At 41.2% G+C, this 11,663-nt stretch overlaps 1 protein-coding gene and 1 pseudogene across 1 annotated transcript; both read right to left on the bottom strand.

Moving 5' to 3' along the window:
* Positions 1-4,503: 4,503 nt before the first annotated feature.
* Positions 4,504-4,956, bottom strand: LOC142456534 (large ribosomal subunit protein eL24-like; annotated as a pseudogene).
* Positions 4,957-8,450: 3,494 nt separating this feature from the next.
* On the bottom strand, positions 8,451-9,367 carry LOC142456533 (uncharacterized). The gene has a single exon (XM_075557671.1). It carries the CDS (start codon positions 9,201-9,203, stop codon positions 8,451-8,453), a length of 753 nt encoding a protein of 250 aa, XP_075413786.1. The 5' UTR covers positions 9,204-9,367.
* Between the last annotated feature and the right edge of the window lie 2,296 nt (positions 9,368-11,663).

Below are 11,663 nucleotides of genomic sequence, written 5' to 3'. Positions count from 1 at the left end.
TGCTTACTCCACGAGAGGAAGATGAGTCTATTTCAGCAAAGGTTTAGAGCCCTGCAAGCCCTATTTAGGGTAGGTATGAGTTGGAATCAACTAGATGGCAATGGGTTTTTGACAGTGCAATGATATATTCACAGACAAGTGGCAGTGAGCTATATTTTCAATAGAAATTTACTTTTGTAAAAGAAAATGTACTCATGCGGAGAGAAGATTTAGGCTAAGTAGTGCACTGTCTCAATGATATTACTCCCACATCCACACGTAATTTCTATCATGAGGAGACCAGGTAAAGTGACTTTCTAGCTGTAAAAGATGGGGGAAGGGGATGTGGAACAATTGCTTTGTATATCTTCTAGGTAAACATATCTAGATAGTTTGGCTCTCCTTAAAACTCTTCTATGCCACAACTTGAAGCCACTGAAATGCAGTGCACATTTTTCATATGTCACAGAGCATTTTATGTGTTTGCTTTAAGGGTCAAATTAGTAACAGCTGGAGGTTTTACATGAACCGTGGGATGAACGAGGGCATTCGTAGTAAGAAAAGTGTAGTTTTGCCATGTAAAAAGTGTGTTATAGGCCAATAAAATATAACAGTCTACCTAAAAGGGATGTGTTGGCAATGGTCTCTGTATAGATTTTCTTTATCCTCTAAGGCACCTAGATTTAAATTGGCACAGCAGTATTCTTAGTCAGGAGGCATGGATGACATATAAATTTATCAGTATACATTCTGCCTAATCTAATTTGCTCTTTCTTTCAACACAAAATGTAAGTTACAAATAAGTGAATTTTAGAAGCTCTAATTGACGTCATTGGTAAGTATTTCGAGTTTGGTTACTGGTGGTAGTTGCCGTCCTAGATTCCGATTCTTGGCGAACTCTTACGTGGTGCAGAGTCGACTTGCGCCATTGTGCTTTCTTGGTCATCATTTCTCCAGGGGTCCCTGGCTCTGCAAACGCCACGGAGCACGCCTCTGTTCGGACACACACTGCTTGCACCACCCAGGGGCCTGCCATAAAGCACTGCAGGAAAGCAGGCAGCACATAATCCCAGTGTTCCTGATTATGTGCTTCATAGGAATTTATGACAGTTTTGATAGAGAATGACAGGTATTGTGTAACTGACACATTTTAAAAAATCTCTTATTTGTTTAGGGTTGTAGGCTTTATCTGCTTTTCATACCTGTATAAAGAATGTTTCTTTGATAAAATGGTATACAAAGTTTGACAGTATATAGCTCTGGTTTTTAATTTCAAAAGTGCTGAAGTATCACAAATTTCTGTATTAAATCTGAGCATATGCATATCCATGATAATATATAGAAGGTTATTGCTAATAGGAACTTAAAATAAGGCTTAACATTGGAGTATAACATTGGGCTACATATAATATACAGGTCTTACTAGAAAAAAAACCTAAGCCATTCCTTATATTAATGACTCTGTTTTTGGTCTGAAGGTTGAATCCTGTTCAGCATCAACCAACAAAACCAAATCCACTGCCATGAAGTCGATGTGACTCATACCCTAGAGGACAGGGTAGAATTGGCCCTGTGACTCCGAGACTGTAACTCTGTCTGGGAGCAAAGATCCTCCTCAGAGGAATGGCTTCTGCAGAGGGCTAGCTGAAGGCTTTGCAAGGCTGGCCTAGCAGTTAGCAGCCCAGCATGGGGCCACTCCACCCTGGGCTTTTGTTCAGCATCAAAGCAACTCTCAAAACTTGCATTGCCATGTGGGTGGCAGCTGTGTCAACCTGGGTCATCCTCCTGGAAGGTGAAAATGCTGCCATTTACCCCTCCTGCCTCATGATACCTTAAGAGGCAAGTACTTTTATTATTCTGTTGTTCAGAGGAGGATAGATGTCACAGGAAGATTAAGGCATTTATCCTAGCTCATTCATTGTCCAGCCATTTGGACACCATTTAGGTCTGGGCATGGTAGAGAAAAAAAGACTATCTAATGAGGTAGAAGGCTATTTTAAGCCTTCAGTGCTGGAAGACCCTTGGGTTGACTTAGAACCAGTATCTGTTGCAGATATGAGTCAACAGTACACCAATACTCAGACATTTCCAAAATGCACCTAGAGGCCGCCTGTGTCCAGAACATGGTGGACAAGAAAGTGTTGCTGCTTCACTTGCATCATGAGGCCTCTCTGTGACTAGTCAGCCCTAGGCCTTTCAGATCCACTGGACCTACTGGGGCCAGAAGGTTACAGGTAGCAATCCTAGGATGATGACTTAGGAGGGTCATTATAGCAAGAATTATTGGTAACATAGAAAAAATATGGTAAGGTAATTTGTAATATTTACCTTTTTGGTGTTGGCACATTTTGGAAGATTTGTAGTTTCCATATATTTCAAGCTTGATTATACACAATGGCCATTTATCTTTTAATGTTTCCTGAGCATTTTGAAATCAACATTTTTCTAAGAATATAGATTTTAATAATGCCAATATTTTCCCTGCTTTGTGTGAGAGCATATGGAGAAAATGGATTCTGCAGTCCCTCTTGGAGGCGAGCTCTGTAGTGCGTGCTTGGGACCGGGAAGGCGTGCTCAGAAGCCCCCGGGGAAAGGCTTTATGGAAAGGTCTGTGCCTCTGAAGGCTTAGCTGTACCCAGTCCCTTTAAGCGGATTAGGTTCCGGAGGGTTAAGTTCATTTCCAATCCCAGGAGATAAGGCCAGCAGTGCAGCCTCCTCTGCACCGTTCACCAGTGCGCGCAGGTTTCCTCCCTCCCACCCCTCAGTGGCCCACTGTGTTGCAGGTAGCCAGGTCATTGGACAGTCTTGGGAAATAGTATAGCTCTTTGAGAAACAGGGCACAGGTTTAATAATCAGTCACCGATGGCTTCCCATCTCTGCAGTGTCACTGATCTGCTATGCAACCTTGTGTGACCCACCCTTCCTGGAGGAGACTGAATGAGAGAGGCCATCTTTAAACTTGCGTCTTTAAAGAAGGAAGGAAAGAAAATCAAACAACGTATGCCATATAGTGTGTATATCTATCTCTTTTCCTCACTGGTTTAAATGTTTGTCGTGGGATGTCTGGAAGGATGAAGTCATGTGACCGAACCTGAGTATTTTTTAAAAGCAAGTGTACAATTGGGAGCGTCTAGATGGTTGGGTGAGGCGCCTGCTTCATTTTGATGTTGTCTCTGAGGACACAGGCTTTTGAGCTAGTGAAATTTTAATGATAGTAATTATAACTAGGGCCAAGATGGTTTTGTTTGATGTTTCACCTCACGGGACTTGCCAGTATGGCAGGAGTTAACTTGTATTTTAATGTAAAAAAACAAACAAACCACTAATCTTTTTATGGCTTCTAGAAGCCCTCCTGGGATATCGTTTTAGGAATTTCTAGATTCAGCTGGTCGTCTCATGTGTTTATTTACAGCTTCCAGTCCTAGTTTATTTGCATCTGTGTGTTTGCGTGTACGTGCGTGATTGTGTGTGTGCGTGTGTGTGTGTTGGGAGGGGGCAGTTTTAAGTTAGCTGCACAGACATGTAGCAACTGACACCTAGGTCTTCTCATTAGCACAGGGCATTCCTGGAGGTTAGAGCAATACCTGTAGCCATCCTTAATCTGATGGCTGGTCTCAGGGTTATTTCACACAATATCCTGCCATCAATGAAAGTTGATATTGGGAGCAGAGGGTCATTAGGGAGCTAAAGTCCAGTATTTGGAAGGTCTACAAAATCAGTCAACTGCAAATGATGAAGTCTAGTTCTCCAATATATGTCTGTACAGTTACTTCCAATGATTGAAACCCTCTTTGAAAAGGAAAGCACATACCCATGTCCACACAAAGAAAGCTTGAAATGGTTCCTGACTCTCACTTCCTGTAGGGAAAATAAAGACGATCTGAGGATTGTTATAGGGAATATGGGGAGGAGGCTTCCTGATCAGACTCCTTTCTCTGCAGTGTGTCTTTGGACATTTCCTCCGAGGGAGAAAGATGAGGCTTTCTACCCCCGTAAAGAGTTATAGTCTCAGAAACCCACAGGGCCAGTTCTGTTCTGTCTGATAGGGTTATTTTGAGTCAGAATTAACTCAATGGCAGTGACATTTAAAATTATAAATAGGTCAGATTGTATTACCATTATAAACCTCAGTGTGGGCAACAAGGGGCGCAGGCCTAGGAACTGTTCTGAGGCTGGCGTGGGACCATGCAGTATTTCATTCTGTTGAGCAGAGGGTGGCCACGGGCGGGAACCAGCTCAAGGGCACTAAGCAACAACAGTAATAAATCTCAGGCCTGCTTTCTCCTTGCCTTAGTGTTTACCCCCTGAATATAATAAGACTATATAATAATAGTGTTTACCCCCTGAATATAATAAAGCCTTTAGTTTTATGAATCTTGAAATCTCAGGTTTACTTTTAAAAATGCAGTTCTGTAATTTGTATTGTTTAGGAAGTTTTCTATGCTGAAAAGGTTAAGGAATTTTTTTTTAATTTTAAAAAATTTTTTATAGTTGTATCTCTATTAGAAAGTCTCTGCTGCCGACTTAGCGTTTCCCACCAACCCGGGGAGCGGACACTTGCACGGGCTTTCACACTCGTTTGCTTAGGTGCTGCCTTGGTGGGGCCCTTAGTAGCAGCCATTGCTGTCTTTTTAGAAGCCTGGCAGCCCTGAGGGCCTGTTCTCCCTGGGCCTGTCTAACCTCAGGCTTCTGATTCCTCTGGGCCATGATATCAGCAAGAGACGCACCCGTGATGGCCCTTTGGAATTTGACTGCACGGCGGGTTCTTTTCTTTTTAATTTCTTCCGACTGCCCCTTCTGGTGCTTCCTCCTGCAGAGGACAGTCCAGTTTCTCTGCTGAGGGTTCCTCTGGGAAAGGAATGCCCACTCGCATTTCGCATTCAGGAACTGGAAAACCTTTCCATCGGTCCTGGCGCAGCGCCGCCCGCGCCCGGGGTAAATCTTGTAGCCGCCGAAGCTGCACAGCTCGACCTTCATGGCTGCGGCAGCAGAGGGCCGGGTAAGACGGCGAACAGCAAGGAGTTCTTAATATGTTTTTTTTTTTTGGTGTATGTATGGCATAGCAACAGTATTCTTTGAAACTATTAGCAAGCTGTTTTAAACATAAGTAATATAGGCCTGCTAATAAACTTTTGAAAAATTCTTAAAATTACTGCTGCCTGTACTTCTGATCTTCATCTCAGAAATATGTTGTTCTTGAAATATCCATGGAATAAAAAGGAGCAAACAATTCACACATGCCCATTTAAAATAATGTTAAAGAAAATTTAGGAATTGAAAATGTTGCAAAATAACTTTTGTGGGCATGCGTACTTAGACTGGGGTCGCATCATTTTAAAGGACATCGCACTTTAAGATTCCTCCTCCTTATGGCATTAGGAAAGCAAGTTGCCCGTGGGTAGCCTGATGTTCAGGTGCACAGGTTATGTATTGCACATTAGTGATGCGCTAGTTCTACAGACACCTAAAACCCACGCATCCGCATTAGATCATTGGAGGAGTGAGCAAGGTAGCCAATACTCCTTTACTTCAGTTCATATTTTAGTGGCAGCTAACTAATAAACAATAAAGGGGAACTATAGTAGGTAAAGTAAGTGCCATGCAGATCATTCAAACAGCGTGTGTGCTAGTGGTCAATTGTCTGGTTTAAATCAGTTGGCTGGGCCAAAATAGCAAAGTGGAAGAGATGGTCATCTAAACAAAATATCTGACAAGTGGCACGGTTAAAGTTATTTTATATACAACTTCCTAGATTTTACCATTTTTATATTCTTATTGCTAAAGCTCCAGCGTCTGACCTAGTTCTTTGTTTTCGCTCTGACTTTTAAACTGGTAGAAGAGTGGGATGTAATTTTTGTAGATCTATTTTGACAGATTTCCATTACAAAAAAAAGTGTAGTTTTGTGTCAGATTTTAGTGGTAAATTGTTTGAGTTCAGCTCAGTGACAAGATCCTAAGAACAATCAAATATTTAGTTTTAAATCTTTTGAGTGGGTTCATTTGGGATTTTTATACATTAAAAATGTTTTAAAGTATTCAGTGATATGTCTATCTAAGCAAAAGAAGAGAAGACTTGGCAGGCACTCAGAACCATGGCATTTAAAATGCATCTTTACTTACTTCTACTTTTTATGTTTCATTATGAAATACAATAAGGAATCGTTTTGTTTGTGTATTCTCACACAACGTGGTTCTCTTTCATAAGAGCGTACCTTCCCTCCCTGCTTAGTGTTTGTGTGGACAGAGCAGCGTCATGTTTCCCACTGGTTTCCACGTCCACCACCGGGAATCGCTACATCGTGGATCAAGTGGGTATCCCTTGATTTCTGTCATCAGTCGTTCCCATGTCTCTATAATTTTTTGGTTGTTTACAAGGTTCTGTTGTTACAAATAATTCTGTTTCTTCTTTTGCTTAGCTATGCATATCATTGAGTACTTTCACATTTTTTATCAGATAAAAATGTCCCCATGCCCTGTATATTTTGGAATAGTCTTTAAAGGTAGGTTGTCCAACTTTGAATTTTTGAGTGCGAAATCAACATTTTAAAAATAGAAATTAGAAAAGTTTTTATCTTATCATCGTTTTAAATTATGGTGAGACATCCTTTGAATCTCTTTTCTAGAAAACAAAACAAAAAGCAATTACTACTGAAAAAGACACTATCCTTTTAGAAGGTTTTACTGTTATTAATTTGCTTTCTCTGGTGAATTTGTTGAAGGGTTATGGAGAAAGGTTTACCTGTAACAGCTCCTACACATTTTGTTTCAACTCATCCTTTGCAATCCCTTCCAGGTATCATCTCTTACCCGCTTTCTCCCTGTGTTTCCCATTTCCATCCCTGCTACTCTCCTAACCCTCTGAACTTGGCCTTAGGTCAAGGCTGTCTTATTGGTTTGACATGGTAATTATTATAACACGGGTAGATTCAGTTCCAGGCCTGAGGGACGACAAAAGAACATAGTCTCAGAGGATACTCTTTCCGATGATTTAGCCTGGTCTCTTCGGTTTTGAGTTTTGTTCCACATTTTCTCCCGTTCATTCCAGGACCTTTTAATCTGATCCCTTTCAAAACAATCGGTGGCAGTGTCTGGGCGCCATTTGTTTATTGTCATGTTTCCGTGTGTCTGGTTTTCATCACTCCCTTTCCTTCACGAGGAGGCCTGGTGGGTCAGGATTCATGCAGTGCTAAGCTGCTAACGTCAATGCCAGCAGTTTGAAACCAGCCGCTTGCTGTTCCTCCGGAGAAATGGAGGCTCTCTGCTCCTGTTAAGAGTTCCCGTCTTAGAAACCCCACAGAGGCAGTTCTGCCTTGTTCTTAAAGGTGCCCTGTGAATCTTCACTGATGCGATAGCAGTGAGCTTGGTTTTCTGGGTCTTCTTTTTTCCAGCTGGGGAGAGAACAGTGGTTGCCCCTTAGGTCTGTGGCAACTTAGATGGCTGCTTGCAGGCTTTAGACCCCAGACACCACCCTGCCATGCAGGATGGAGGACGTTGCCTTTGTGAGCTCGTTATGGCAAATGGGAATGTCAGGAAGAAAGAAGGATGGTATGTGCTTATCATGAAAAGAAATTGTTGTATTCATCCATGAACCTCCCTTTCCCACTGTATGTGTCTCTGTTTGTCCACGTGTTTGTATACATCACCCATCTACCCACCTATTCAGGCATACACCTATCCTGCATGGTTTTTCAAACATTTAAAAAATTTTGAATTAGATGAGGATTTTATGTTTCAGATAATTAATTTGTATTCAACTATTTAAACCGCTTATCAACAACCCCTGTAGCTTACCATGCCCCTTCCATTGATTTCTCCTTTTTCCTACTTGTGAATTGCTCTCTTCTCCTTCAGCCAAGTTGATTCCTGTCAACTCTCTAGCTCATGTTTTATCAAATATTTACTATTTGTCACAAAACATGTTTTATTTTTGTACTTTTCCTTTCTTTTTAAAGCCAGGAACCATACTGTGTTCTATCTATTTGTGGAAACTGTAAGAATGAGACATGACTACTGTACAGGCATTCATGTAAGGAAAATGTGTATGTTTGTATATATATATATATATATATATATATAAAATATAATTTCCATCATGTGATAGACTTGGGACAATTGTAGTAGTCATTGTACTTGTGACTTGACTTTTCTCAGACCATTTTTAGTATTTTAGAAAGTCTTCCTTTGAACTTTTTTTAGTGCTCTATTTTTTTTATGGTTCTGCAAACTCTTTTAAATGTAGAATGCACCATAAACATTTTTTAATTTCATGCAATGGGTGAAAATCCCCTACTGAAACACAGAGCGCTGTAGTTGGGTCAAAAGGCTATTGGTACCTAGAGGGATGCCGAAAGCCAAGTGTCAGCATAAGGTTAAAGCAGAGCCTGGCAAATGTCTGCCAGGGAAATGCAAGAAAGGAGAGCAGGATTGATCGTGTCCTAATCAGTCACAACATGAAGTGAAGCTCAAAGGCACTACACATAGGGAATGTCTTCAAAGCCTCTCTGTTGGGCCCTACAGCCACCCCGAAGTTCCCTTGGACCTCTAGGGTGGAAAGGATTCTGCAAGCTTCTTTGCATCCACATAAAGCCCCCCAATTTCTGTTTGGATTTTTTCACCTCATTCTCCACCCTTGCCATCTCATCGAACTCTCTTATCATCTCCTCATTGTTCAAATGCATATCATGAATGGCTTCCTTAGACTCCTTGAGGTACTCAGCCAGCCCTTTATTGGTTTTTCTTTTTGCTTTTCTGGGGACATCATCCTGAGCTGGGCGCTTGGCTGTAGCCTTGGTTTCATCTGCGGGCTTTTCTTCGGGCGTCCCCTCACCCTCAGCCTTTCCCTTATCCTTTGGCATTTCCTCATCTGCCTTTTCCTCATTTCCTAACTTTTCCTTGCCTTCCATTTCTAACTTTCCTTTATCTCCTGTTCCTAACTTTTCCTTGCATTCCATTCCTAACTTTCCTTTGTCTGCTGTTTCTATTTTCTCCTTGCCTTGCATTCCTAACTCTTCCTTGTCCTCTGTTCCTAACTTTTCCTTGTCTTCTATTCCTAACTTTTCTTTGTCCTCTGTTCCTAACGTTTCTTTGTCTTCTGTTCCTAATTTTTCCTTGTTTTCTGGAGAGCCAGTGGCTTCTGGCTTTTCCTTAGTCGGTGGCAGTTCTTCGTTTTCCACCTTTTCTTGGTTTTCAAGCTTTCCTTCATTTTCAGTGTTGAGTTTTTCCATGTTGAGATTCTCCTTTTCCTGTCCTGCAGGGCTTCTGGACAGGCTTCTCCTCTGTCTCTAGTCTCGGAGTGCTTGGGGTAGCAGACGCACAGACCTGAAGGAAGCTGGGGCGACAGGAAAGAGGCCAAGGGCCTGAACAGAAGGCTCCGGGCCGGACCACTGGAAGGACCCTAGTGCTCTATTTTGAAAATAAAACACATTGCAAAGCAGAATAGAATATTTTGGGTAGAAAGTAAATTGTGGGGCCATTTCTTTAGAAAGATACTCTATTAAATTTTTTTTACTCTATTAAATTTTTTCTTAGTTTTCAATCCAGCTTTTGTTTTGTTTATTAAAAAAAGTTTCATTTCTCTTTTTGAATGGACATATTTGTTTATTTCATCTACTAATCTTCTTCTAAGGGTCCTATAAGACTGTAGCGATGTCCCTCAATACACTTATGCATTCTCACTTTCATATAAAATTGATTCTCCTACTCTTTCGTGATTTAAAAAATGTCATTGAAATTATTTCTTTGGACATTTCCAGTCTTCATTTCTCTGTTGACTTAATATGCTTTCATTTTGATAAGAAAACAATAGATTTATATTTTTTTGGACAAGGAAAACAGCGACTTATTTGCCAAATCAATCCTGATTGCCCTGTCGCTTATCCTGAGAATGAGATACAAGATGAGATCATTAGGTGCTGTCAAGCCAGTGCAGACTTGTAGCCGCCGTAAGTCCAACAGAAAAAAACATGCTGCCCAGTTCTGCCCCATCCTAATAAACATTAATATGCTGGAGCCTACTGTTGGCAACCACTGTGTTCCTCTAGCTTGTTGAAGTCTTCCTATGTTTTGCTGAGGGACATGCTCAGTGTATGAGAGAGGACGTCTCACCATCCTTGTGTCTAAGGAGCAGTGTAACTGGACTTCTTCCATGATGGATTTGCTCTTTCCTCTGGAATTCCATGGAACCTTTAATCTTCACCATCATAAATCAGAGTCATCAATTAGCTCCTTTGTCTTCCTTACTCCTTGCCCAGCTTTCTTTAAAAAAAAAATCATTTTATTGAGGGCTCTTACAATTCTTGTTGCAATCCATCCATCAATTTTATCCACCATATTAATACATATATTGCATCATTCTTTTCTAGCCATTTATTTTCCTTTTATTTATTTATTTATTTTAATTTAAAAAATCATTTTATTAGGGGCTCATACAACTCTTATCACAGTCCATACATGTATCAATTGTGTAAAGCACATTTGTGCATTCATTGCCTTCATCATTCTCAAAACATTTGCTCTTCACTTAAGCCCCTGGCATCAGCTCCTCATTTTTTCCTCTCCCTCCCTATATCCTGCTCCCTCATGAACCCTTGATAATTTATAAATTATTATTTTGTCATATCTTGCCCTGTCCGACATCTCCCTTCACCTGTAGGTCAACCTGTAGAACAACTTTCCTCTAGTTCCTAAATGCTTTTCCCGCTGCCTACCCTCCCCCCCCCCCTGCACCTATCATGATCCAAATCCTACCTTGCAAGTCTGGCTAGACCAGAGGATGTACACTGGTGCAGATAGGAACTGGAAACACAGGGAATCCAGGGCAGATGATCCCCTCAGGACCAGTGGTGTGAGTGGCGATACTGGGAGGGCATAGAGAGGGTGGGCTGGAAAGGGGGGGGGGGACCGATTTTAAGGATCTACAGGTGACCTTGCCCAGCTTTCATGTGCATCTAAAGGTAATTGACAATACCATTTTTGGGAGCCAGTGTCCCTAGTCCTCAAAGTGAAAATTTGCTTTCTAACACTTGACAGAGATCTTTGGTAGCAAATCTGCTCACTGCAATATATTGTTTGGTCTCTTGTGCTGCTTCCATGTGTATTGATTTTGGATCCAAATAAAATGAAATCTTTGCCAACTTCACTATATTTTTTGGTTTATCATGATGCTGCTTATTGGTCTAGTTGTGAGATTTGGGTTTTCTTTATATTAAGTTGTGATCCATACTGAAGATTGCAGTCTTTGATCTTTCTCAGTGAGTGCTTCAAGACCTCGTCACTTTCAGCAAGAAAGGCTTTGTCTTCGGTGTATTGAAGGGTTTTGATGAATCTTCTTCTGATTCGAGTGCTGTGTTCTTCTTCATATCGCATCTTGGATTATTTGCTTAGCCTTCAGGTAAGTATAGTGAGAGGATACAAACGCGACCCTCTTTTCTTGATTTTCAACGATGACGTACTCCATTGTTCTGTTGAAACAAGTGCCTTTTGGTCTAGGTACAGCTTCCAAACGAGCCCTGTTGTGCATTCTAGAATATCTTTTCTTTTCGGTGTTACCCCATGTTGTCATAGTTTGCTATGAGCCACACAGTGTGAAAGCCTTGCATAGTCCATCAAATACAAGTAAACATCTTGCCAGCATGGTCTGCTTCCACCAAAGAGCCATCTGAATCTGGTTTAATTTCTGGCATTTC

This window comes from Tenrec ecaudatus, chromosome 9 (assembly GCF_050624435.1).
Source record: "Tenrec ecaudatus isolate mTenEca1 chromosome 9, mTenEca1.hap1, whole genome shotgun sequence".
Taxonomy (NCBI): Eukaryota; Metazoa; Chordata; class Mammalia; order Afrosoricida; family Tenrecidae; genus Tenrec; species Tenrec ecaudatus.
Note: the sequence above shows the minus strand (reverse complement) of the source record. Positions and strands in the feature narration are given on the sequence as shown.

Coding starts and splice junctions, on each gene's coding strand:
- LOC142456533 (XM_075557671.1), bottom strand. CDS start 9,203: ATGGAAAAACTCAACACTGAAAATGAAGGAAAGCTTGAAAACCAAGAA.